At 37.0% G+C, this 24479-nt stretch overlaps 1 protein-coding gene across 7 annotated transcripts in view; it reads left to right on the top strand.

Annotated features, from left to right (window-relative positions):
• The window catches only part of edil3a (EGF-like repeats and discoidin I-like domains 3a), a 332424-nt gene that overhangs the window by 286721 nt on the left and 21224 nt on the right, over positions 1-24479 (top strand). For all 7 annotated transcript variants that reach the window (XM_022667538.2, XM_022667540.2, XM_022667537.2 and 4 more), the window contains exon 10: positions 11896-12051. In XM_022667538.2, the coding sequence (XP_022523259.1) occupies positions 11896-12051 (156 nt within the window). The remainder of the gene's footprint in view (positions 1-11895; positions 12052-24479) is intronic.

Genomic DNA, 24479 nt, shown 5'->3' with positions numbered 1-24479 from the left:
TCTTTATCTCTGCCCTATCCACCTTTCTTTCTTTCTTTCTTTCTTTCTTTTTCCTCTTGTCTCCTCCTCCATATCTTACTGCCCTTTTTCTCTCTGAACTTCCATCTTTTATTCTTTCCTCTTTTTCTCCTCCTCCATATCTTACTGCCTCTTTCTCTCTGCACATACATCTTTTATTCTTTCCTCTTTTTCTCCTCCTTCTCTATATCGTACTGCATCTTTCTCTCTATACCTGCACTTTTTTCTTTACTCTCTGTCTTCCTCCATATCTTACTGCCTCTTTCTTTTAGCACCTCCACTTTTTCTTCTTTCCTTTCTTTCTATCTTTCTTTCTTCTCTGTCTCCTCCTCTGTATATTACTGCCTCTTCCTCTCTTCCACCACATTTTTTCTTTTCTGTACCTCGACCTTACTTCTTTTCTTACACTGCCCCCTCTTTCTTTCAATCTTTCGTTCAATCCTCCTGTTTCACATTCCTTTTATCTTCCCCTCTTTCTCTCCACTTTGTCTCTCTAACTCTGTGTCCTCCATCTGTGTCTTTTTGTTTTATTGTTGCTCGTCTCTCGCTTTCATTTTCAAACTTCCTCCATTACTTTCTTCCATTTTCTTTTTGATCTCTTTCTCTGTCTTACTCCATCTTGCACACTCCCTCAATCTCAATCTACTTATCCTTCTCTATCGATCAATCTCTCTTTCTCTAGATATCTTTTTCTCCAGCCCTCTTTTACTCTCCTTCATTTCCCTGTTTCTCTCTCCCTTTATATCTTGTAGAATCTCTGTCTTTCAGCTTTCTCTCTCTCTCTCTCTTTCTAGCCATGTCTTTCCATGTCTCTCTTTTATTATTTTTCTTCTCTCTCTGGTTGTGTATGCAGTTTGTTATAAAGAGTGGAACTAATGGATGAGAGGGGGATGAGGAGAAATGTTAAGTGTGAATTCAGTCAGATGAAGATGGTCTTGGCTGGAGGGGGCTGTGCAGTGGGTGTAAATATCACACCATTGGGGATTAACTGGTGGAAGTGTGTTGTTTAATGACAGATATTCCCTCAGCTCCTCTCAGCATCAGCAGTGATGATGTGTTTCCTCACTCTGGCCTCTTCCTCTTTAACCTTTAGAAGTGATTATTGACGGTCAGGAAGGGAAGCAAGCCGTAATTTCATATTAATTATTTCTCATTTGTAGCTGATTAAAAACAAGCAGAACCAGACATTTCAATCGATACAACATTTATATTTGTAAGTAGATTAAGAGATGCTTTATGATGATTTGAATTGCATAAAGCAGTTATCTCAATTTCAATCCAATAGAACAGCCAAACAAAAGTGAAAAAAAAATGGTCATTTCTAAGAGATATGGCCATTACAACACACTGGAAGTTACAAAAACGAAGTCCAGAAAGAGTTTAGATTGGACTAAATCAACTGTTAAACAAGGTATTACTTCACGAGGCTGTAAGATACATCTTATTTTATTATGTAATATGAGTTTTCTCAATAAACACATTTAAAGAGCTGCAATGACATTGTAATAACAATGCAATAACAGCTAACTTAAATTGCATTACCTGCGTACTCCAACAGAGGGAGCTGTTGAGGTTGCAGACTGTACTCAAGTGGCATACCAAAACTGGAGGTAGAGTGAGGTAGAGGTCCACAGTCAACGCACACACCAAGCTTTTCTCATCTTAATATAAGTACAGCGAAACCAAAGGCCGAAAAACATTCAAGGATGGTTTAAGGAACTTCAAGCCAAGTGCTAAAAAACCTGTGAGAAGACAAAGAAAAAATATTTTATGAATTTAACATAACATGTTTGTTATGTTTGTGTGAAGGTGCTGCTATTCAAAACCTACAAAGTGCACTACATAGTAGAGAGGGATCGATTGGAGACAGGACCACACAATTTTTTGATGAGTAACAGAAGAAGAAAGTTTGTTTTTACAGATTAAATTTTAAAGCAGCGCTAGGTACAGCTTGAAACTCACTGCAGCGCTGCATTGAGGTGTAATAGGAGGAATAGCGGTGCTCTCATGTCTGTGCCGGAGCTCCTCTGAGCTCAAACCAGACTCTGTAAGTTTTCCAACACGGCCGCGACCAACGCTTGCAAGAACTGATGAAGCTCCTTCATAGGTAGAATTACAGAAAATAGATTGCTTGCTTAAAACCATACCTACTCCAGAAGAGAGCTGTGATTGGTGGAGAGAGTGCTGGCAGAAAATCATCATGCTTGTTTTTTTTAAAGACTTAATGGTCCAATCCCTTTTCACCCCTGGACCCTACCACTTTGCCCTTCAGTTTAGATTTTTTTTTTTTTTTTGCTTAAAATGCCTATAACCATTATATTACCACAGTTTAAAGTGTAGTTTCAATGTTTTATGACCATTTTTTCCCATATCAAGCATAAATAAAATAAATCAATAGTAGTTTATTTCAGTAGCTAGCTAGCTAACGCTCTTATTCCACTTTAAATGGTGCAACAGAATTTAAAATGGAATGGAAAATAAAATACAATAAAAGCTCATTTCAGCTTCCCAGGAATTAAGAAATGGAAAATAATAATTCATTGATGCACCGCCTGGACCCTTTTTGAGGACATGCAATGCCTAAAAGTTAACTTGTTGACCAGCAGCAGCTAGGTTGTTGAACTTTTATCAGGTGTTTGTAAGGTTGTCCAAATTCTGTTCCAAGGGGAAGGGTTACACTTAAAAAGTTTTATTAGGTGTCGTATGTGGAAATAAAAATAGCATTAAAATTCCTATGTGTTGGATGGGCAAGAAAAATAAATAGCTATAACTATAATTGGCATTATGACACTTTTCTGAAGGAGGTGCATCACACAACCTCTTAAAATCTTAAAATATCAGCAGCTCAGCAGTTCAATGTTTTTGAAGCCTAAAATGTGGTAAATATTTGAACGAGCATGGTCCCATATTTCATGTGTTAGCCAGCACAGTTTTGCTTACTTCTTTTCCGTTGCCAGCATTCTGCTCTATGTTTTTGGAACACAGCCCCGTGTCTTCCAAACTGGCGCTCTACAAAGCTTTCTCTTTATGACAGCAAGTGTGCCCCCAGCCAAGCCTTAGGGCAGGAGACTAGTCTGTCCAGTCTGTCATCTTTCCAGACCGAATCCCAGCTGACGTTCTTCTGCCTCAACTCAATATGGCTGCCTGAAAAAGGCCCAGGAACTGTGTGTTTGCTTCTCATGGGGTGAGTTCTGTGCTGTGCAAGGTCAGTTTTCCATGGAAGCTATAAAATCCCAAAAGACCTAACTTCCAGAACTTAGTTTGCAGTAGGAGAGGCCTCATTTTGCTCTTAAAGCAGCCTCAGTCTATACAGTATGTAGGGCCAACATGAAACATGTGGACAAACCTGTGGATATATTCCCTTTCATACTCAGAATCTCATGTTTTCCTTCATCCCAATGGTGATCCGCTAGATTAGACTAAATGCGCATATCATTTTCTGTTTACTTTTTGTAAAAATTGGTTCATTTGGGGTTTTTTGGAGCCATTCCAATTGGATTTGCTGGTGTGCTTCGGATCATTGTCCTGCTACAGAACCCAAGTACGCCTGAGCTTAAGATCACAAACTAATAGCTGGAAATTCTACTTCAGGATTTTCTGGTAGAGAGCAGAATTCATGGTTCCATTAACTACAGCAAGTTTGTTAACAAGTTTGAGTGTTGTTCTGGATTCTTTTGTGACCTCCTGGATGAGCTGCCCATGCCCTTTTGGAGCAATTTTGGAAGACTAGCCAGTTGCTGGGAAGGTTCACCAGTGAATTTAATGAATCATTTAATAATCATCATTTAAAAAGTGTTTTTTTGTATTTTTTGTATTTTGTATTTTTGTATTTTGTATTTACTCAGGTTAGGAGCATCTGAAAAACGTAAGCATAAAAAAGCAAAAAACACAAGAAATCTGTAAGAAGGCCACCTCAGAATGTGTTTTGGTTACATTTTACTTGGATGGTCCATTTGATGGCGTCATTGATGCTCAACTGACATTCAACTAACATTCAACTGCATGTCTATTAGATGCAATTGAACTCAAAGGTGAAAGTAAATGATTCTCTATTGAATGTAACCCAGCATCCAATTCTAACCTAAACTCTAATCTTAGGGTCTATTTAGGGTGAGATTTAAAGTTTAGGATAAGGTTAGGGTTAGTTGTAGGGTTAGATTTTAGGGTTGATTAATGGTTAAGGTTAGTGAATAGTGAATAAGTCCTAGATTCCCAATATTATAATGACTGATTAGTGCCATGAGGTCAATCGTAACAAACATTTTTCTTTGGTTTATTGTCAGAGGAATTCCAAATTAGCCCAGGATTCAAAGAAGAACATCTGAAGGCACTGTTCTCTCTTCATACTTCACCTTCACCACTGCTAGCTGGGATGGGCACCTGAAGATTCATTCCTATTCATTGATACAGTATGAAGTGCACGTATCATCACCCACATGTGGACCTCGAGCCCCTGTTCACCTGGAGACAAGAAAGTGGGTCAGATCAGCAGGCACTGCAAATTAAGCCAGATTTCAGAGTGCTCAATGAAACCGTGCTAGCTTCAGGAACGCCCCCAAGCCCAGCGGTGCGGCTGTATGCAGCCTATTTAATTTGATTCTTTTCAAACCGGTCTGCTAAGTGCTTCTTCTATTCCTTTCTTAAGTATCGCTTTAAGCTCTCATGCTGCTGCTGCTGCTGTACTGCGACTCTCATGTCAATGAGAAGATGCAGCCTTTTCTTTTCCACTTGTTCAGACAAAGGCTGAGGCCCACACCAGCCTCTGCTATTTCTCAAGGGTTCTACTGAGTTTCTTGAAGGTGGAAAGACTAGGTGAAGCTGGGTAAGTATCTAAAAGACAGAAGTATTTTAAGTATTTATATGATCTGGGGTTGATGCTGCAGTTGGTCTGCAGGTTTAGGTTCAGTAACAGTATGTGCTGAAAGAATGAGGTCAGCTGACTCTACCTGAATATACTGAATATAGACCAGCTTATTCCATCAATGGATTTTTTCTTCCCTGATGGCACAGGCATATTCCAAGATAATAATGTCAGGATTAATGGGGCTGGAATTGTGAAAGAGTTCAGGGTTCAGGAAGCATGAGATCATCATTTTCACACATGAATTGATAGTTAACCACAGAGTCCAGACCTTAACCTCATTGAGAATCTTTGGGATGTGCTGGAGAAGACTTTGTGCAGCGATCAGACTCTACCATCATCAATGCTGCTGTAAGATCTTGGTGAAAAATTAGTTTATTAATGGTTACTAATTAGGTTGTAAATGCCTTAAAAATAATTAATAATCAGTTAAAACACATACGAAGAAAGGGCAACAAAGCCATCTTTATTGTTGCCCTTTCTATGTATGTGTTTTAACTGATTATTAATGTTTTTTTAAGACATTTACAACCTAATTTGTAACCATTAATAAACTAATTGTAAATGATTTATAAACCATTTATAAAGGTAGTCGTATTTTGAAGTGGTACCCAATGCTGCACTCACTGCTAAAAGACAAAATCTTATTGGGTTTGAGACCTTTCCAATATTAATCACAGTAAAGCCTTATCCGGAGGGGATTAGTTTCTCAGGGGGTCCTGGGGTAATTTTCTCTTTTATGGGGGGTCCTCTGTAATTTTATTCCTGTCTGGAATGATCATGTATATGTTTTTATTAGACGTCCTCTCGGAATTTCCATGGAGAACGACGTAAACACAACAGCGAGTGGAGAGGAAATGGAGGAGCTACTGAACGCGATGTCATGTGACCGAGAAAGCCAAAAAACAGTTTTTTTCACTGGTTTTCCTGTTTTTTTTTTCAATTGCAGTCCGAATGCAAGAGTTTTATCACTGAGTAGAAGTGTGAAATATTTTTTTTTATAGACGTCCCCCTGAGAAACTAATTCCCTCCGGATAGGGAACACAGCTAGTCACAGCTTTACAATCCACTGACCAATATCTTGCAGGTTTAATATCTGTAGTTGTTAACTCTAAATATGGTAGTGTAAAAGTTGTTGTGACTAGAAGTTGTGACAGCCAATGATAGTGTTTTTTTTTTTGTTTGTTTGTTTTTTTTCGGTTCAGGCGACACCTAACACATCCTTACAAACTTATTTTCTTCTTAATTCTTCTGCAGCCATCGAAGCATGGGGTGCATGAAGCGCAAATACTGCAGGGAGTTTTTATTTATTTATTTATTATTATATATTTTTTTTTTTTGACAGCTACCTGTGACAGCAATTACAGAGCCAGCTTCAAGGCCCGGCCGGTGTTTTTGGCCGCCGCCGTGACTCATTGGTCAGAGCGAGATTAGCTTTGTGTGTGTAATCAAGCGCTTGCAGGCCGGCGCTGGCATGCCCATTCACTAGCAGCCCGCTTTGTTTACTGCCACAACTAGCGCAATTAGTTTGGAAGTGTCACAGACGGCCGTGTGCAGGGGCAGCGCGAGCCTGAGGTCCGGCGGGGCCGTGTTGTAACGCCTAATCCCTATTGACATATTTCTGGAGCCCGGTGTGGAATTTGCGGCGCTTTGTTTCGTTTTAGCTGCGACATTGATCTATGGTTGAGGTGCAGTTTCTGGACTGCTGCTGTGGAGCCTGAACATGCAGCAGTGTGAACCGGGCTGCTCAGAGGCTCTCCGGTGCTCTTAGCTCAGAGGAACAGGAACTTTCCAGGAGTTTTTCATTATTTAATGTTTATTTGCATTGTAGATTAATACTTAAGTCATTCAAACTATAAGGAAAACATCTGGAATTATTTAGTGCATCTTTGGATTTTCTCAGTCAGCTTTATGAGGTAGAGTCAACTGCTTTCAGTTAACAGCTGTGCTGATCTGTCAAGAGTTAATAACTTGAATTGCTTGCTCTCCTATCAGTTGTGTTGTGAAGATGAAGGCTTGGTAAATACAGTGAAAAATCCATATTATCACTGTCCATATTATGGCAAGAACTACTCAACCAAGTAAAGAAAGACTATAAGAATGTTTTAATGAAGGAACTGGCCCTCATCAGGACCACCACAGAAAAGGAAGAGCAAGAGTTACCTCTTTTGCAAGTTCATCAGAGTTACCAGCCTCGGAAATCACAAGTTAACAGCACTTCAGTATTTTGGTTTGTCTAACACATTTTAAACAAGTTTACTTCATGATTACTTATGTGTTTTTCATAATCTGGATAATTTCAGTATTCGTTTAAAATGTGGTTACTGTATATACATGTATATACAGTACATATATGTACAGATATCATTGTGCATTATTACTATAATCTCTTCATTAAATATTTCTCTTGTTTTAGTTATTTGATTATTTTTGGTTACAGATGTCTCCTCCTTCTTCTTCATCTCCTCCTTCTCCTTATTGTCTTCTTCCTCCTGATTGCATTTTCTGTATTGCCATAATTCTCCTTCTTTCTAGTCTCCTACTTCTCCATCATCTTCTTGCTCTATTTGTTTTCTCCTTATTCTTCATCTTTACCTATTTCTTCTTATTCTCCTTTATTCTCATGTTGTTGTTGTTCTTCTTCTTCTTCTTTTCTTCTTTTCTTTTATTTTCTCTTTATTTGAAGCATCTTCTTCTTATTCTTTCTACTCCTTTACATTATCTTCTTCTACTTCTTCCATACATCTTATCACTCGTATCTTCTTTATCCTCCACTATCACATTATTTTCTTCATTTGAAGCATCTTCTTCTTATTCTTTCTTCTCCTTTACATTATCGTCTTCTTCTTCTTCTTCTTCTTCTTCTTCTTCTTCTTCTTCTTCTTCTTCTTCTTCTTCTTCTTCTTCTCTTTTGTCTTCTCCTCCTAGTATACATCTTATCACTCTTATCTTCTTTCTTCTCCGCTATCACATTATTTCTTTTCTTTTTTCCCTTCTTTTAATGTCTCACTGTTCTTTTTCTTCTTCTCGCTTTTCTTCTTTTTACTTTATTTTAATTCTCCTTATTATTTACCATTTCCTTCCACCTCTACCCCTTCCTTGTTTTTTTTTTCCTTTTTTTCTCATCCTTTCCTCTTTTTTCATATTTTTTCCTTCTCCTTCTTCCTCTCCTTTTTATTATTATCATCTCATGTGAGTGAATCACGCGAATCATATCCAGACATGACTCTTTAGTGTGACTGATGGTTTATCATGTATTCTATTAAAGTTTACTGAGGGAGGCCAGTGTTCCAATCCACCATAGATTTATTTGCTTGGATGTTGTTGTTTTTTTCTTCTGTTTTTCTGTTTGCCTGAGTCTGTAAAAGATATAAAAAATGAAAGAATGAAAGGGAAGACCCTTTTCCTCTGCTGTGTAAGCACTGAACTGTCAGACAGCTTATATGTGGAAAGATCCAGCTAGAAACCAACTGGTTGGTATGAAACGTTCAGTCTAGCAACTGCAAGGGGCTGCAAGTAATGAATATTTTGGTAGTCGACTTATCTAACGATTATTTTTTCGATTAATCAATTCGTTATATTCAACTTTTAATATCAAACCTAAATTTGACATTAAAACAGCTAAAATAAAGAAATTGGGCCTCAAAGTTCCAATAATTTTGAAGGTGACTGTATCTGTCTTAAAGATGCAATGCTAGAAGATTGTTATATAAATGTAACAATGGTGCTTTTGGCAAATCCACCTTTATAAATGATGTAATAATCTGTATATATAGATTCACAGAAAAGTACAGAATTCACAGGAAGTGTGTAAAACGTGACAAGTTTACTTCAAGGCATGCAGATGTTTTTTTTTCTATTTATATTTTATGTAAAAACATAAAAAAAAACCTCTGATAGACTCTCTCCTTTAGATTGGTAGAACAAAACAAACCCCCCTCCTCTGATTGTTTCATCTTTACGCTGCGCTGTTTCAGGGTCACGCGTCTTATTTTCTGTGGCTTAGCTCCGCCTCACGCAGTCTGTGTTTAGGTTCATCATTTCAGCCCCTAGACCTCATGCATGCAAATGAGCAGCGTGACCTTTCCTTCTGCATCTGTGTGAAGATATATGCAGAGCGCTGTAAACTACGTCGCAATCTCAACGTTTGCTGCATGACAGGTTACAGCGCTGTGAGTTGATTTCTTTGTAAATATTCGCTGAGTCTTCTTCGGCTGGCGTGCCCTTTTCACTCGCCGCTCTGCCGTGACTGAAGGCTGCGCCGCCGCGTGCCGACTCTAATGGATGAATGGGATTCTGTGTGTGCTTTAATTCAACGATTCTGCTTGAACTGAGTCTGCTCTTTATTGTTGCCAGAAAACCTACATTCCTCTGCATTCCTCGCTTTGTGTCTCAGAGTGAGGTTTGGAACCGGAAAGGATTTAAAATAAAAGTATGTATAAACAAGCCATGTCGGCTATAAGATGAGGTTGCTTCAGGGCTAGCTAACTTTGAAGAAATAAATAAAAAACTTTTAAATTAAATTAAATTAATCAAGCTCTGGAAAAAAATAAGAGAACACTTAAAATAATGAGTTTCTCTCTTTTAACCAAATTAAAAACCTCCAGGAAAATAATCAAGAGGAAGATGGATGATCACAAGCCGTCAAACCAAGCTGAACTGCTTGAATTTTTGCACCAGTAGTGCAGGTATAAAGTTATCCAAAAGCAGTGTGTAAGACTGGAGGAGGAGAACACGATGCCAAGATGCATGAAACCTATGATTAAAAAACAGGGTTATTCCACCAAATATTGATTTATGAACTTATGAATGAATTTATAGATTTTTAAAACTTTATAAATATTAACTTGTTTTCTTTGCATTATTTGAGGTTTGAAAGCTCTTTTTTTGTTATTTCAGCCATTTCTCATTTTATGCAAATAAATGCTCTAAATGACAATATTTTTATTTGGAATTTGGGAGAAATGTTGTCTGTAGTTTATAGAATAAAACATCAATGTTCATTTTACTCAAACATATACCTATAAATAGCAAAATCAGAGAAACTGATTCAGAAACTGAAGTGGTCTCTTAATTTTTGTTCAGAGCTGTATAATACTGGCTATATATGTTTTGTTTGTCTTTTTTTCTGTTTGATGATTTGTTTGTTGTACAGCTGAAAATATTTATCTTTTGGTGTTCAGCCAAAGATTGGGAGCAAATCATTTAAAAGAAGAAAGTCATCCCTGGTGTACTAAGTAACAGGTGTTGACTCAGCAAGGTGCTTTCATTCCCGATCATTTCAGCTTTGTTATAATTTCACTGAGAGCTGACTGTGGAACATTTAGTAGTGAGGAAATTTCACGACTTATTGCACAGGTGGCATTCTATACTGTTCTATCACAATGACACTTTACTAGATTCTCAAACACAAAATATCAAAAGACAAGTTTAAGCAGCTTAAAGCTACAGAAACAGACCCCCAATAGCCATAGGGCAGTTTAAGACTTATCTATATGGCAACTAAGCCACTTCAGCCCAGCCGAGGCTTGCTGCTGTATCTGCATTCCTTATTTCAAATGAAAATGTCTCCTATAATTTTGACTTTTGAGTGTTTCTTTTTTCATAAAAATCTAAAGCAGAGTGAGCAATAATTTAAAAAATAACTTAAATACATGTAAAAAAAAATGCTGCTGGAATGTTAAAAATGATCAGTGTTCAGTAAATATATGTATTTTTTAAATAGTGGTTTTGTATATACTTTTCCTTAAACTAACCAAAAAATACACCTAGGCTAAAGTGTAGCATAAATGAAAACTTGGGGGAAAAAGCGCATTTGGTAAACGATATTCAACCTTTCTGTATTGGTGAAATATGTTAATTTCGATTTATCATTAGTAAAAAAAATCATTATGACAAACAGAAAGTGGTTCTTCTGGCAATATCAGGGCCAAACTTTTATTTTATTTTATTTTTTTTTTATTCTTTCTTTAACCAAACAAGTCATTTAGAACACTTTCTTCAGACCTATATATATATATATATATATAGGTCTATGAACAGGTGTGAACAGTTAAGAACTCAGGTGACCACGATCTGGGTGGCATCACGTGATCATGCTTGAGAGTGTGTTTAGAATTAGGTGCCTTCTGGGAAATGGAGTTCCTAGTACAGAATTCGCTGCCAGTGGCTGATGAAGCCCAATGCGTCGGGTGTGACACCCATCAAAAAACTCAAATAACTCAAATCTTTGAAATAAAGATAAATAAAAACAGGTATGTAAAAATACTAAACATATTTATTATGTTTATATTCCTAGTTACGTTTTACTAATTCATTACATATTAAAAGGGTATATACCTGCATTATAATTACTGCATTATTATAATATTATTATATCAGCGGCATAATTTTTTTACAGCCTATGCAAAAGCAAATGAAACTAACATGCATTATATATATATATATATATAAATGGTTTTGGAATATTCTGTAGAGGTTAAAAATTCTGGTGTGCTGTCAAATCACATCTCCACTAAAGATTCAGCATTTTACCTTCTAAACCACATGAAGCTGTGCTTACATAACGCCCTCGCTGTGAGAAGACGCTAGTGCGGTTCCTAAATAAACTCCAGCGTGCCCTGTTAACAACCCCGCGACATGCTAATAAAGCATTCAGAGCAAATGAAAGCGTATTAAAAATTAACTAAAACACTCGGCCTCCGCCTGAGAAGCTGCTGTGGCTAGCTGTTTCATTTCTGCTGAGCCCCCCTGAAAAAAAACAAACAAAAAAAAACGTCTAAGCCTTTTTGTTCAATATGCTGTGAATAATTGAAGCAGGGTGCCCCCCTCTCCACCTCAGTCCCCCCACCCCCACCCAACCCGTAAATGAGTTTACAGTGTTTTTACAAAGCCTCATGGAGAATTCTACAGTTAAGTGTGCTGACTGGGTTAGAGGAATGAAGCAATCACTCCCACTGCTGACTGTCAGCCTGATTATCTCATCCTTTCTCTTTCTCTTTCTTTCATTTTCTCAGGTGGACATGCTTGTTCCAACCAAAATCACAGGTGTTATTACCCAGGGGGCCAAGGATTTCGGCCATGTGCAGTTTGTGGGCTCGTACAAGGTCGCTTTTAGCAACGACGGAGAAAGATGGCACATATATCAAGACGAGAAACAAAAGAAAGATAAGGTAAGAGTACACCTTTTGTACTTTTAACTGTATAATAAAATCAACACAATGAAGAAGACCAAATACAGCTCTGGAAAAAAAATAAGAGAGACCACTTCAGTTTCTGAATCAGTTTCTCTGATTTTGCTATTTATAGGTATACGTTTGAGTAAAATGAACATCGATGTTTTATTCTATAAACTACAGTTAAACATTTCTCCCAAATTCCAAATAAAAATATTGTCATTTAGATAATTTATCTGCAGAAAATTGATAAATGGTTTAAAGAGTTCAGAAATTAGTATTTGGGGGAATAACCCTGGTTTTTAATCACAGATTTCATGCATCCTGGCATGTTCTCCTCCACCAGTCTTACACACTGCTTTTGGATAACTTTATGCCTGCACTTCTCATCATTTTTAAGTGGTCTTTTATTTTCTTCCAGAGCTGTGTAATTGTAACTGGAAATTATCGCGGTCCAAGTGAATTTTGCAAGTAAGCCGATCATTGCAATTCCATTTAACGCTTCCACCTTTAGATCTCTGTCCACCAATACATGTAGTCTGTTTTAAAATCAATCAAGAAGCAAGTATTTCAGATTCACTGACACTTCGAGAAAGCTTTCCCATCATTGTTCTTTTTTTTTGTGAAAAATACAGGTGCATCTCAAAAATGTAGAATATCATTACTTCATTACTTCAATGGATTATTTCAATTCCATTTAAAATTTGAAACTCATATACAATATAGATGTATTACACACAGAGTGATCTATTTTAGAGTGATCTATTTCTTTAATTTATTGTTAATGATTATGGCTCACAGCCAACAAAAAAAAAATTCATCACTGATTGTGGAAACTTCACACCAGACCTCAAGCAGTTTGGACTGTGTGTCTCTCCACTCTTCCTCCAGACTCTGATCTCTTGATTTCCAAATGAAATGTAAAATTTACTGATGATCAGTGATGGTTTGGAGAGACATGTCATCTGCTGGTGTTGATCCACTGTGTTTTATTATTAAGTCTAAAGTCAGTGCAGTTTTGTTTTACCTTAAAATCTTACAGTGCTTCATGCTTCCCTCTGCTACTGACAACTTTTATGAAGATGTGGGTTTCATTTTCCAGCAGGACTTGGTACACTGCACACACTGCCAAAAGTACCAATTGGTCTTATATAATATATATAAAAACACAGATTTTTGGGTTTTTATTGGCTGTAAGCCATAATCATCAACAATGAAATAAATAAACTTAAAAAATAGAATAAATAGAATAAAATTAATAAGTAGAAGAGAGAGAGAGTGAACATGCAGCAGGAAGGACAGTCTCCAAAGCTCTTAAAGTTCTCAGAATGTAAATAACTTATTTTACTGCAGAGAAAAGTGTTTTTTTTTTTTTTTTCATACAGGCTAAGGCCTGTTAAGGGGTTAAATTAATTTAAATTCTCCAAATTCAAATATTCCCTAAATGGATCCAGATTTTATAGTTTTGATTAAGATTTAGCATCATTTTTTTTTTTTTTTGATCATGCATCTTTTACACTACCATAGACTGAACCCTCATGCCAAGGTCCTCCTTCACGGACACGTGTGTTTAAGTCTTTTTTGAAGAAAACTCTGTTCTCTAGACTTTCAAAGCTAAAAGTTTTCCTCCTTCAGGAAAAACATTTGAACAAAGCTTAACAGAGTCTGGCGTCTACAGTGGAGTGTGTAGCTTGAACTGAATGACGACCCCTTCTTGCCAAATACTATTTACCTAAAAGTCTGCAGCGTTCCGACTCTCCTGCCCCCTAACGCCAGCTTCTCTTATCTCAAGCCTCTGAGCACCTGGACAGAGCCTGCGGAATTCTCTCTCTCTCTCTTCCTCTCTCTCGTATTCAGATAAGTGAAGCTCAGTCAGGCGCTTTCAGACCAACAGCTTGCCGGAAATCTTGTTTACGACTCTCCAGCGAGTGACTCGCGTCCATTCCAGCCGTGTTTGCCAAGCATCTGAGGCCGGATCAAGACCTCCCGTCAGTGCTTCAGCTTAGCACTGTTGTTTTTGACTCTTTCTGAGCACGGCCTGCGACGCCTTGCCTTTTCCTCTGTGATAAGAGCGGCCAAACTAGCGGTCGGTGGCAGCAGGCCACCAACGTGGGACGTTCTGCTGAGAGCGCCTGTGACTGTTTTCTTCAAATCCAGGACCGAAGCCTGTGGTGAAGTTTGCTAAATGTGAGAGGGAGGCATGCCGGACAAGTGTGACTGCACTTCACACACGCGGCAGGTCCAATGTTTGTAGATTTCCTCTTTTTTTTTTGGGGTCTAAAATTCTCTCTTACACTAAAAAAATCTGAGTAAAATTTACTTTTAAAAAAGTTCCGCAACTTTCTGCATTTGATTTTTTTTAAAGTAAATTTAATTTCAGATAAATTTAAGTAACTTCAACTCGGTTTCAAGACTTAAATGTTACACAGAGTAAATAAGTGAACTGAACTTCAGTCAATCCTTTCTTTTAGTAAACTTTCAAATAATTGAAATTAATTGATGATACAGAATATATTATAATTCCTGAAATTTAAATATTTTCAGTTAAAACACACGTTCAAATATTTACATCATTTCAAAGATTAATTTTGTAAACAGACCAAAGTTTCACTGTCTCAACACATGGAGGGCATGTAATACATTATTGTTTATATACTAAAAAGAATGTATTACATGCCATCCATGTGTTGAGTGTAATGGTGTAATATGTGTGTTTTAAAAAAAAAAATATTTAAATTTCAGGAATTATAATTTATTATGCATCATAAATAATTTCAGTAATATTGTATAAATGAAGTAATTGTAATTAGGTAATATTGTATGCAGAATTTAAGCAAAGGTTACTAAAAGAAAGGATTGATTCAGCAAAAATAAAATAAGTAAAGTTTAATAAAAGAAAGGATTGACTGAAGTTCAGTTTCCTTATTTACTTTATGTAAATGTCTTGAAACCGAGTTGAAGTTACTTAAATTTATCTGAAATTAAATTTATAAAAAAAAAAGAAATGCAGAAAGTTGTACTTTAACTTTTAGTACAGTAAATTTTATGCATCATTTTTTTCACTGTACTCATAAGTAAGAAAAAAGATTGTAGTCCTTCTGTTTATTAGTACACTTTATTTCATTATCCTCCTTTCATCCTGTTCTTCAATGCTTAGGACTCCACAAGACAGATTTGCTGAATTAGGCAAGACCTGAAAGAGACGTAATCTGAATGAGAGAAAATGTTGTTTTAAAACCTCTGTATTAACCGATCAGCATAAATAGTATCTTGCCAGATGTGTAATCTGCTCAAATTTTGATTCATCTAACCACAGAACAGTTTTTTATCAGCACTGCAGTGACTGTACTGACACGCTGGTGATTAGTGTGTTTTGTGGTGATATGAGCGGATCAGACACGGCAGCGCTGCTGAAGTTTTTAAACACTGTGTTCACTCATCAAGAGGCCATCAAGGAGCCACATTATTCATAGAGGGGCCAAGTATTATTTCACCAGTTAGTTCACACCATGTTCAAACACTTGAATGTGATTTTCAAAATCTTACACTGTAAAATTTATGAAAGTAATTTAGGTTATTTAAAAACAGTTATTTAAAAATTATTTGCGTTTAGATTTTTTTAGTTTTTTGCTTATTTTTTGGTGGTTTTTTTATGAATTTTCTGTATGGATCGCATTATAATATATAAAGAAAGGTTATTTAAAAATGATTTGCGTTTGGATTTTTCAAGTTTTTCCTTTTTTTTCAGTGTTGTCTTTTGTGATTATTTATTTATTTTTTTATGTTTTTTTGCTGCATCCGGAATCTCTTGATGGCTTCTGCTTTATTTTTTTTGCTTCTATATAATCTGCTATTTTGATTGCAGATTTTATATATTTGTATTTTGCTCAAAATTAACTTCATAATTATTATTAATTTCTCACAATTTTATACGCATTTTTACTGTGAATAGACAAAATAGTCATGTTAGTTCAAAACATCAAAACATCTCTTCTATACACAACTTAAACACGCTGGACTTTCCTGTTTGCTTGATGAGTGTCAAGACAGGGATACTTCAGGGGGCCAATCAGATTTTCCACAAGACATTTCCTACGGGATGCTGTTACCTAAATATATTTCTGGATGGTGGACTATTCTCAGTCTAGCAGTGAGACTGAGGTGTTTAAAAACTCAAGCAGCACTGCTGCAGTGCCTGATCCACTACTCATATACTCATACCAGCATAACACACACACTACCATCATATTACTGTCAGTATCTCAGCAGTGCTAAGAGTAAATGACCACTACCCAAACTCTACTGCTTTTTCTGTGGTGGTCCTGTGGGGTCTTGGCCACTGAAGCACAGGATGAAAGGACTTTAATATCCTAATATAAGTTGTGGCTGAGAAACTCAGAAAGAAAACTTGATCTAAGTTATTAAAAACATTTTTAAAAGCTGGAGAGCAACCAGTATGGAACGCATTATTACGGCAGGCTGCTCATGCTTTGGAGGAGTACACAGGAAATCCTGGCCTTTAAAGACAGAAATAAAATGTGACGGAAGACATTTGTGGAACTTAGCTTCCTGCACTGGATATTCACCAATTTTAACCTTCCAATAAATGGCTTATTCGGAAAGCCATTCGTCAGGCGGGCCGCTGTCTTTGCTGAAGAAGTTAATTTAGCTTCCAAAGATGATCTTTTGGATTTGGGCCTCAGCCTGGCATGAAGGCAGTGAGAGAAAGAGAGTGTCTGTGGAGTAAGATGAAGGGTATTGACGGTTTTGGATGATTGGAGCCGAGCCAGGGCCTTGGCAAGCTCGGCACATAGCAAATCTTTAGAGAAAAATACGAAATGTCAAAAAGCCTTCTCCAACAGCAGGGAGATGATTTCAGAAACGCACATTAATGTTCTGGTCTCGTCTTGTTTACGGCCCTTTTCTGCGCGCAAATAAATAAATAAATGAATTTAGAAAATAAATAAGCCTCTCTTGCCATTCAGTAATAGCAGTAATAGCAATAATAAACGTAATAGCAGCAAAACTGCAGACAGGGGTTAAATCTAAATTGGCTGTCAGCTCTATTCAGACCTTGTTTTTTTCCAGTGGTTCTTTGTTTTACCAAGTTGACATGAAGAATTCATAAAGTCTAAGGCATCTCCATGGCATGTTATGAGTGTGTGTGTGTATATATATATATATACAGTATATACAAATAAAAAATAAGAGACCACTTGAAATGATGGGTTTCTTTGATTTTACCGAATAAAAAAAAAAAAACCTCTGGAATATAATCAAGAGGAAGATGGATGATCAAACCAAGCCATCAAACCAAACTGAACCGCTTGATTTTTTGCGCCTAGAGTGGCATAAAGTTATCCAAAAGCAGTGTGTAAGACTGGTGGAGGAGAACATGCCGAGATGCATGAAAACTGTGATTAAAAACCAGGGTTATTCCACCCAATATTGATTTCTGAACTCTTTAAACTTTATGAATATGAACTTGTTTTCTTTGCATTATTTGAGGTCTGAAAGCTCTGCATGTTTTTTGTTATTTCAGTCATTTCTAATATTCTGCAAAGAAATGCTCTAAATGTCAATATTTTTATTCAGAATTTGGGAGAAATGTTGTTTGTGATTTAAAGAGTAAAATAACAATGTTCATTTTGCTCAAATATTTATCTATAAATAGCAAAACTAAAGAAACAGATTCAGAAACTGAAGTGGTCTCTTATTTTTTTCCAGAGCTGTATATACAGTGGCGTGCAAAAATATTTGCCCCCTGCAGATTTCTTTTGTTTTTGCTTTTTTGTCATGCTGATGCTGATTCCGATTACCAAACAAACTTTAATGCCTGCCAAAGATAATGATGAGTAAATACAAAAAGCAGTTTTTTAAATGATCATTTTATTTATTAAACGAAACAAAAATATATCCTAAACCAATCTAGCCCTGTGTGAAAAAGGGTTTGCCCTCTAAACCTAATAACTTGGTTATGCCACCCTTGGCATCAACAATTGCAATTAAGCTTTACTGATAACTGCCAATGAGTCTTTCACATCTAAGTGGAGGAATTTTGGCCCACTCTTCTTTACAGAATTGCTTTAATTCAGCCACATTGGAGGGCTTTCGAGCATGAACATTCTGTTTAAGATCATCCACAGCATCCCAACTGACTAGGCCACTCCAAAAACCTTTATTTTGTTTTTGTTGGACTTGTTTGTGTGCTTTGGATAATTGTCCTGCTGCAGAACCCAAGTACTCCTGAGCTTGAGGTCACAAACTGATAGATACATTCTTCTTCAGAATTGTCTGGTAAACAGCAGAAGTCTTGGTTCCATCTATTACAGCACGTTATCCAAACCGTGAAGCAGCAAAGCAGCCCCAGACCATCACACTACCACCACCATGTTTTACATTCAGTATGATGTTTTTTTTTTTGGCAAATGTGATGTGGGTCATTGTGTTAGTTTTGATCAGCAGTGTTTTTTGCCTTGGAACTTTCCCATGTAGACCATTTTCACCCAGTCTCATTGTTATTATTGAGTCATTAACACTGACCTTAACTGAGGCAAGTGAGACCTGCAGTTTTTTTAGATGTTCTGGGTTCTTTTGTGACCTCCTGGATGAGTTGTCCATGCCCTTTTGGAATAATTTCAGTAGGCCGGTCACTCCTGGGAAGGTTCACCAGTGTTCCATGTTTTCTTATTTGTGAATAAGAGCTCTCACTGTGGTTCTCTGGAGTCTCAAAGCCTTAGAAATGACTTTGTTTTCTCATCTGTTTTTGATTTTTTTTTTTAGATTGTGGCATAATGTGCTGCTTTTATTCATATTTTAGCTGCTTCATTTTGTCAGACAGTTTTTATTTAAGTGCTTTCTTGATTCTACAGGTCTGGCAGTAATCACATCTAGTTGTGGTTAGTAGTCAAATTGAATTTAGCTTTTTTTCACAAAGGATTGGATTAGTTAGCATATTTTTTCCCTTATTATTACATGAAATCTTTATTTAAAAAGTGATTTTTATATTAACTTAGGTTCTATTTGTCTGATATTAAAGTTTGTTTGAAAATCTGAAAAAAATAAGTATGACAAAAGTGCAAAACCAAGTCTAAAACTGGTGGAGTTAAATAAGTGACCACTTTTCAGTCTCCCCAAGAGGGTCTAATTTTTGCCTTCAGCTCCAAATCAACTCAACTGTTGTGTCTTTAACAGTAAAGCCGTGAAAGCCCAAAGCTGACAAACGAAATGAAGGCGTCTCTCAGAATTCCCTCCTGGCCTCTTCCCCACACCCCGGGAGTTTCTATCTGAGATTGTGCACAATAACAGGCTCAGTCATGCACAGCTATAATTGATTGGTGTTTAAAGCTCAGGGAGGTCAGTGACAAAAAGTTAATTAGCCTCCATAAAGACGTATTCCCGCTAGATGAGAGGGGTCAACACAACGTCTGATAGGCAGTAAACAAGACGGCATCCTGAGATTAGCTGTCAGTGACTCAACCCGTCCAAGGCCGGGTGTGCATCCGGCCCTCCTTCTGAGACCACCGAGGGGAGGGGTGAAGCAGTGATGTGGTCAAGATAGATTGGGTTGCTTGATTGGGTTGTGTAATACTTCCTGTGGTTGGCAGCTAGAGTTATTATCATCATATACTATTGAAACTATTTAATCTATTTAATTACAATTATTATGTCATTAAATATATACAGCTCTGGAAAAAAAAATAAGAGAGCACTTAAAAATGATGAGTTTCTTTGATTTTACCAAATTGAAAACCTCTGGAATAAAATTAAGAGGAAGATGAATGATCACAAGCCGTCAAACCAAGCTGAACTGCTTGGGTTTTAGTACCAGGAGAAGCATACAGTTATCCAAAAGCAGTGTGTAAGACTGGTGGAGAGAACATGCCAAGATGCATGAAAACTGTGATTAAAAACCAGGGTAATTCCACCAAATATTGATTTCTGGACTCTTTAAAACTTTATGAATATGAACTTGTTTTCTTTGCATTATTTGAGGTCTGAAAGCTCTGCATCTTTTTTGTTATGTCAGCCATTTCTCATTTTCTATTAACTATATTTTAGTTTGGAATGTGGGAGAAATGTTAGTAGTTTATTGAATAAAACAACATGAAGTGGTCTCTTACTTTTTTCAGAGCTGTATGTACACAGTTGATTTTTTTATCTTCTGTATTGATTGGTCTGCCATTGCAAAATCAATTTTCAATCATTGTGGAATATCGTTAATATCTTCTATTGTAAGACCGAACGTGGACATTTAGAATCTGCACTGTCAGCAGAACTTTTAACTCATCATTGATATGGAATATAGAGCTGTCAAAAGATGAATTATATTAGGTATGGCATAATCTATTTTTTGCAGTTAATTATAATTATTATATATAGTTAATTATAGTACTTGAGCTGATCTGAAGGACATATGAAGTTTGGAGGAGCGTAGTAATTGACTGTGGACTATTTAGTAGTGAGTAGTGAAATTTCACGACTGGATTTGTTGAGTAGGTGGCATCCTATCACAGAAACACTGTATAAAGTGATAAAAAAAAAATGCAAGCGAAAAGCATAACGAAAAGCTCCAGCTTCACGTACTGATTTATCGTACTACAGTCAGCCAACATGTAAAACCACACTTAAGATCTGTGACTTCCAGGGAGTAATAAGGGAACAATCAGTGATAAATTGGAGTAATTGTGTGAAATGGCTACAGGAGTTCAATTTGCAAACACTGGATAGAGTTTTCTGCCTCACCTGCTTCTCCTCAGACGCAAAGCTCACACAGGTTGCCAGATTGCCACAAAGAGGCAAGCGATGATGCGTCTTAATCTGTAGCTGATCAGTAAATATATATGGTTCAATGTCCAAAATTTCCATTCCTATTACATTCCTATAGTGGTTGTGGGTAATTATCCAGCTATGGTCAGCAACCTGACTGAAGCTGAATGATTACCTGTTCAGCAGAAAAATAGCAAGCTCGCCCATTTGCATGTCCGTAGGGTACTGTTTTTTATGCTGTTGTTTGAACCTGACAACCCTGAGTGTAGAAATGGGACTGGGGGAATGGCAGTGAGCAGATTCGGAGGCTACAAAAATCTAATAAAACACAGTTTAAATAAGAAAATACTGACTGAAGCTTTGCTTTTGACAAGAGCTGTCAGTACTTAAACTCATTATACCTCCTTAATATCTGATGACACACCCTGATCATGTTATTAGTTAGTTACAACAGAAAATATCATCGCTAATGATTTTTTAAGCATGTACAGTAGATTCTTGCTGATCATTTTGAAGATCGAGGTATCTTACGTTAAAGCTGTGGAGTCACTCAAACCCTGCCCCAGGAGAAATATCTTGGCACAGTATCTGAAGCCTAAAATTAGGCTTTAGCTCTGTTCAGTAGAAGCGAAAGAACAGGAGGATCGTTCAGAGGGCAGAAAAAGGAAAAAAGAGTGCAGAATTAGCAGCGATTGTATCCTCATTCTGTTCCTTTTTCCTCTATGGATTTATTGCGGAGCGCTGCGCCCCGGGGTAATTTATGCTCCGCGGTCCAGAAGTCGTAGAAAGTCCGATGCAGTGTCAGGCAGAAGGGCATGGGTACACGCCGTTCCTCCATCATTAGCTATTAATGCAAGAACGAGCGCACCGCTACATCCAGATTCAGCCCTTTAACAACTGAGACATATGGATTGGGCCAAGAAGGTGTGAGAAAGCAACCCATGCCAGCTGGCAAGAAGCAAAAATAATGTTATACTTCCATAAAAGATTATTTCAGTCCTCGAGAGTCGAGGTTGTCTGTCCTAATTAACATTTTGTTCCACTGATGGTAAATTAGACTGGAGATTCAAACGAGCACCAAAACACCTGCCAGATATTTTTCTTAGCTTTTTTTTTTTTTCCTCGGGCGAATGTTTTTCTTCGGATTTGATATTTTTCTCTGAATTGAAACCCATAAAAATTGCGTTTATTAGTTAATACTGTCTTGTTTACCTATTCCATTTGAAGCCGTTGTACAATATCAAACTCTAATTTCCCCTGGCAAAGTATCAATCGATCAATGACTTTTAAAATTCTATATATTAAAAGTTACACACTACCATAAACATCAAACATCAAACACCGTTACGTCTCACTTCAGAACAGAAAAACAGAAAATAACAACTGTTATTATAACAAACAACTGTTTTGTACATGTCTTTTTACCTCATTATACTTTACTCATTATAATTTACGCCCCCAACATCTACTGTACATAAACCCAGCCAACTTGAAACCGTGAAAGCCATATGCTGCATTCGAGTGGTCTTGGAAACTGGGAATTAACGTTTGTACCACTTGGAAATTGCGCTTATGCAGCCAATGAAGTGGTATTTATAACTCAGAATCCGAGAAGTTTGAGATGTGATTTATACCTGAACTTTTTACCTTTCCCATATGTTTAGAAACTCTAAACTCTAAAGGCTAAAAGCTAAAACTATCCTTTTCTTAAACATCTGCTAGATGTGGGATGAATCATACAGTATGCTTACAGAGGTACAAATGTACGAAAGGAGGACCGAAGCAGACATAGAGCGAGCTGTGATGTAAACCAGGATTAAAACTAGTAAGCAGTCTGAGCCGACTGAAAAATCCAAATCCAGGGGCTAAGCTGAAGACAGAGAAACAACAGACAAACAACAGACATTGATCAGTAACAGGCCGGCAAGCAGAGGGAATAGTGCATGTGGTAACAGCACCAAGAGCTGTTGGCAATACTTCGCAAACCAATTGAGCAAACAGAAATGTACAGTATGTTAACAAAAAATGCAAATGACTAACAGGTGCGTATGTTTGATATAGGATACCACAGGAACCAATTAGAGATACCATTGTACCACCTAGCAACACTGACTTGTTTTAGTTATCTATAAGTGAAAGATTCTTTGATTTTGCTTTTGCTTCTAGAGGAGAGTTAGTGGTATTGAAAACCCATTGGTGTGGCTCAGAGTGGTCCAGCTGTCTAAAGAGCTGCCACTATGATCAGCAGCTTGCTCGGGTGATTTGAATCCCGGTCATGCAGCTTGACATCAACTGCCAGAGCCCTGAGAGAGCAGAATTGGCCTTGCTCTCTCTGGGTGGGTAGATGATGCTCTCTCTCCACGTCACTTCAAAGGGTGATGTCGATCAGCACAAGGCGTCTGTGAGCTGATGTATAGGAACAGAGTCACTGCGCTTTCCTCCGAGTGCGCTGTGATGCTACTCAGCAATGCTGAATTGCTAAATTGAATTGGTGGGACAGAATTAGAAGAAAATTAGGATAAAATGGGGAAAAAATAGAAATAAAAAAAAGAAAAGCATTAGAACCAACATGCCTTAATAAATCCCCTCGATTCTGCATTTACTGATTGTGTGCGAACCACTTTCTTTCTAAAAAGGTCATGAGAAAGCCTTCCAGGCTGAACCCCATCCCAGTGTAGCATAAAGCGAATACAAAAACACCCAAGCAGCGTGACACGGTGCTCCGCTTTGATCCCATCTGTGCCCTTCCGCTCTCCCCCCTTCTGTGGTTTATCCTGCGCCTTCAGCGCCTCTATCCCAGATGTTAGCATTCCCAGCTGTGCAGTGAGCGTAGTTAGTTAAGATTTAGTTTTGTTACTGAATCTCATTTGACATCTGTGAGCTTGGCACTGCGTGTGACGTTGCGATGGTGACATGGTGACATTTTCACCCTTTACTGTATATTTAAGACCAGGAGTGAGTGTGTGTGTGGGTGTGTGTTGGGGAGGATGGTAGGAGTAACAGATCACCTGTTTATAAATGTACGTGTAACATAAGCTAAAGATTACTGTATTAAAGTAACATAAGATAAGATATATATAGTGCCTTATTGTCTCCTATGGGTAATTTATGATTTTTTTTTTTTTTTAATATTCATACCTTTACAGTAAATTACGTAATATGGTAACTCCATTTCCATTACTCCCAAGAATGTTATATTTGGGCATTAATTGAATTTTTTTTTAAACTATGCTATTTATGTCTATGTCTATAAAAAAGTGTTATTTAGTATTAATTACAAACAAATATCAAAAGTAACATCACATACTTATTTTCAGTGTTTTAACGAATCAATTCTTAATTCCTTTCATTCCCTTAATGCCTCTTAATGTGTTTGAGAGCATCAGTTGTAAAGTTGTGAAGAAGTAGAGTTGTATACAGTGAACATTGTATTTGAGTAATGTTCTAATCCATATTATGGCAAGAACTGCTCAATTATTTATATATATATATATATATATATATATATATATATATATATATATATATATATATATATATATATATATATATATATAAATTTTTTTTTTTTTTTTTTTTTTTTTAAGTTTTGAAGGGCAGTCAAATCCAAAAAATTTAAAGAACTTTGAAAGTATCTACAAATGCAGTCGCAAAGA

This window comes from Astyanax mexicanus, chromosome 22 (genome assembly GCF_023375975.1).
Source record: "Astyanax mexicanus isolate ESR-SI-001 chromosome 22, AstMex3_surface, whole genome shotgun sequence".
Classification (NCBI taxonomy): Eukaryota; Metazoa; Chordata; class Actinopteri; order Characiformes; family Acestrorhamphidae; genus Astyanax; species Astyanax mexicanus.
The sequence above is the reverse complement of the archived record's forward strand: the minus strand, read 5'-3'. Positions and strand labels throughout refer to the sequence as shown.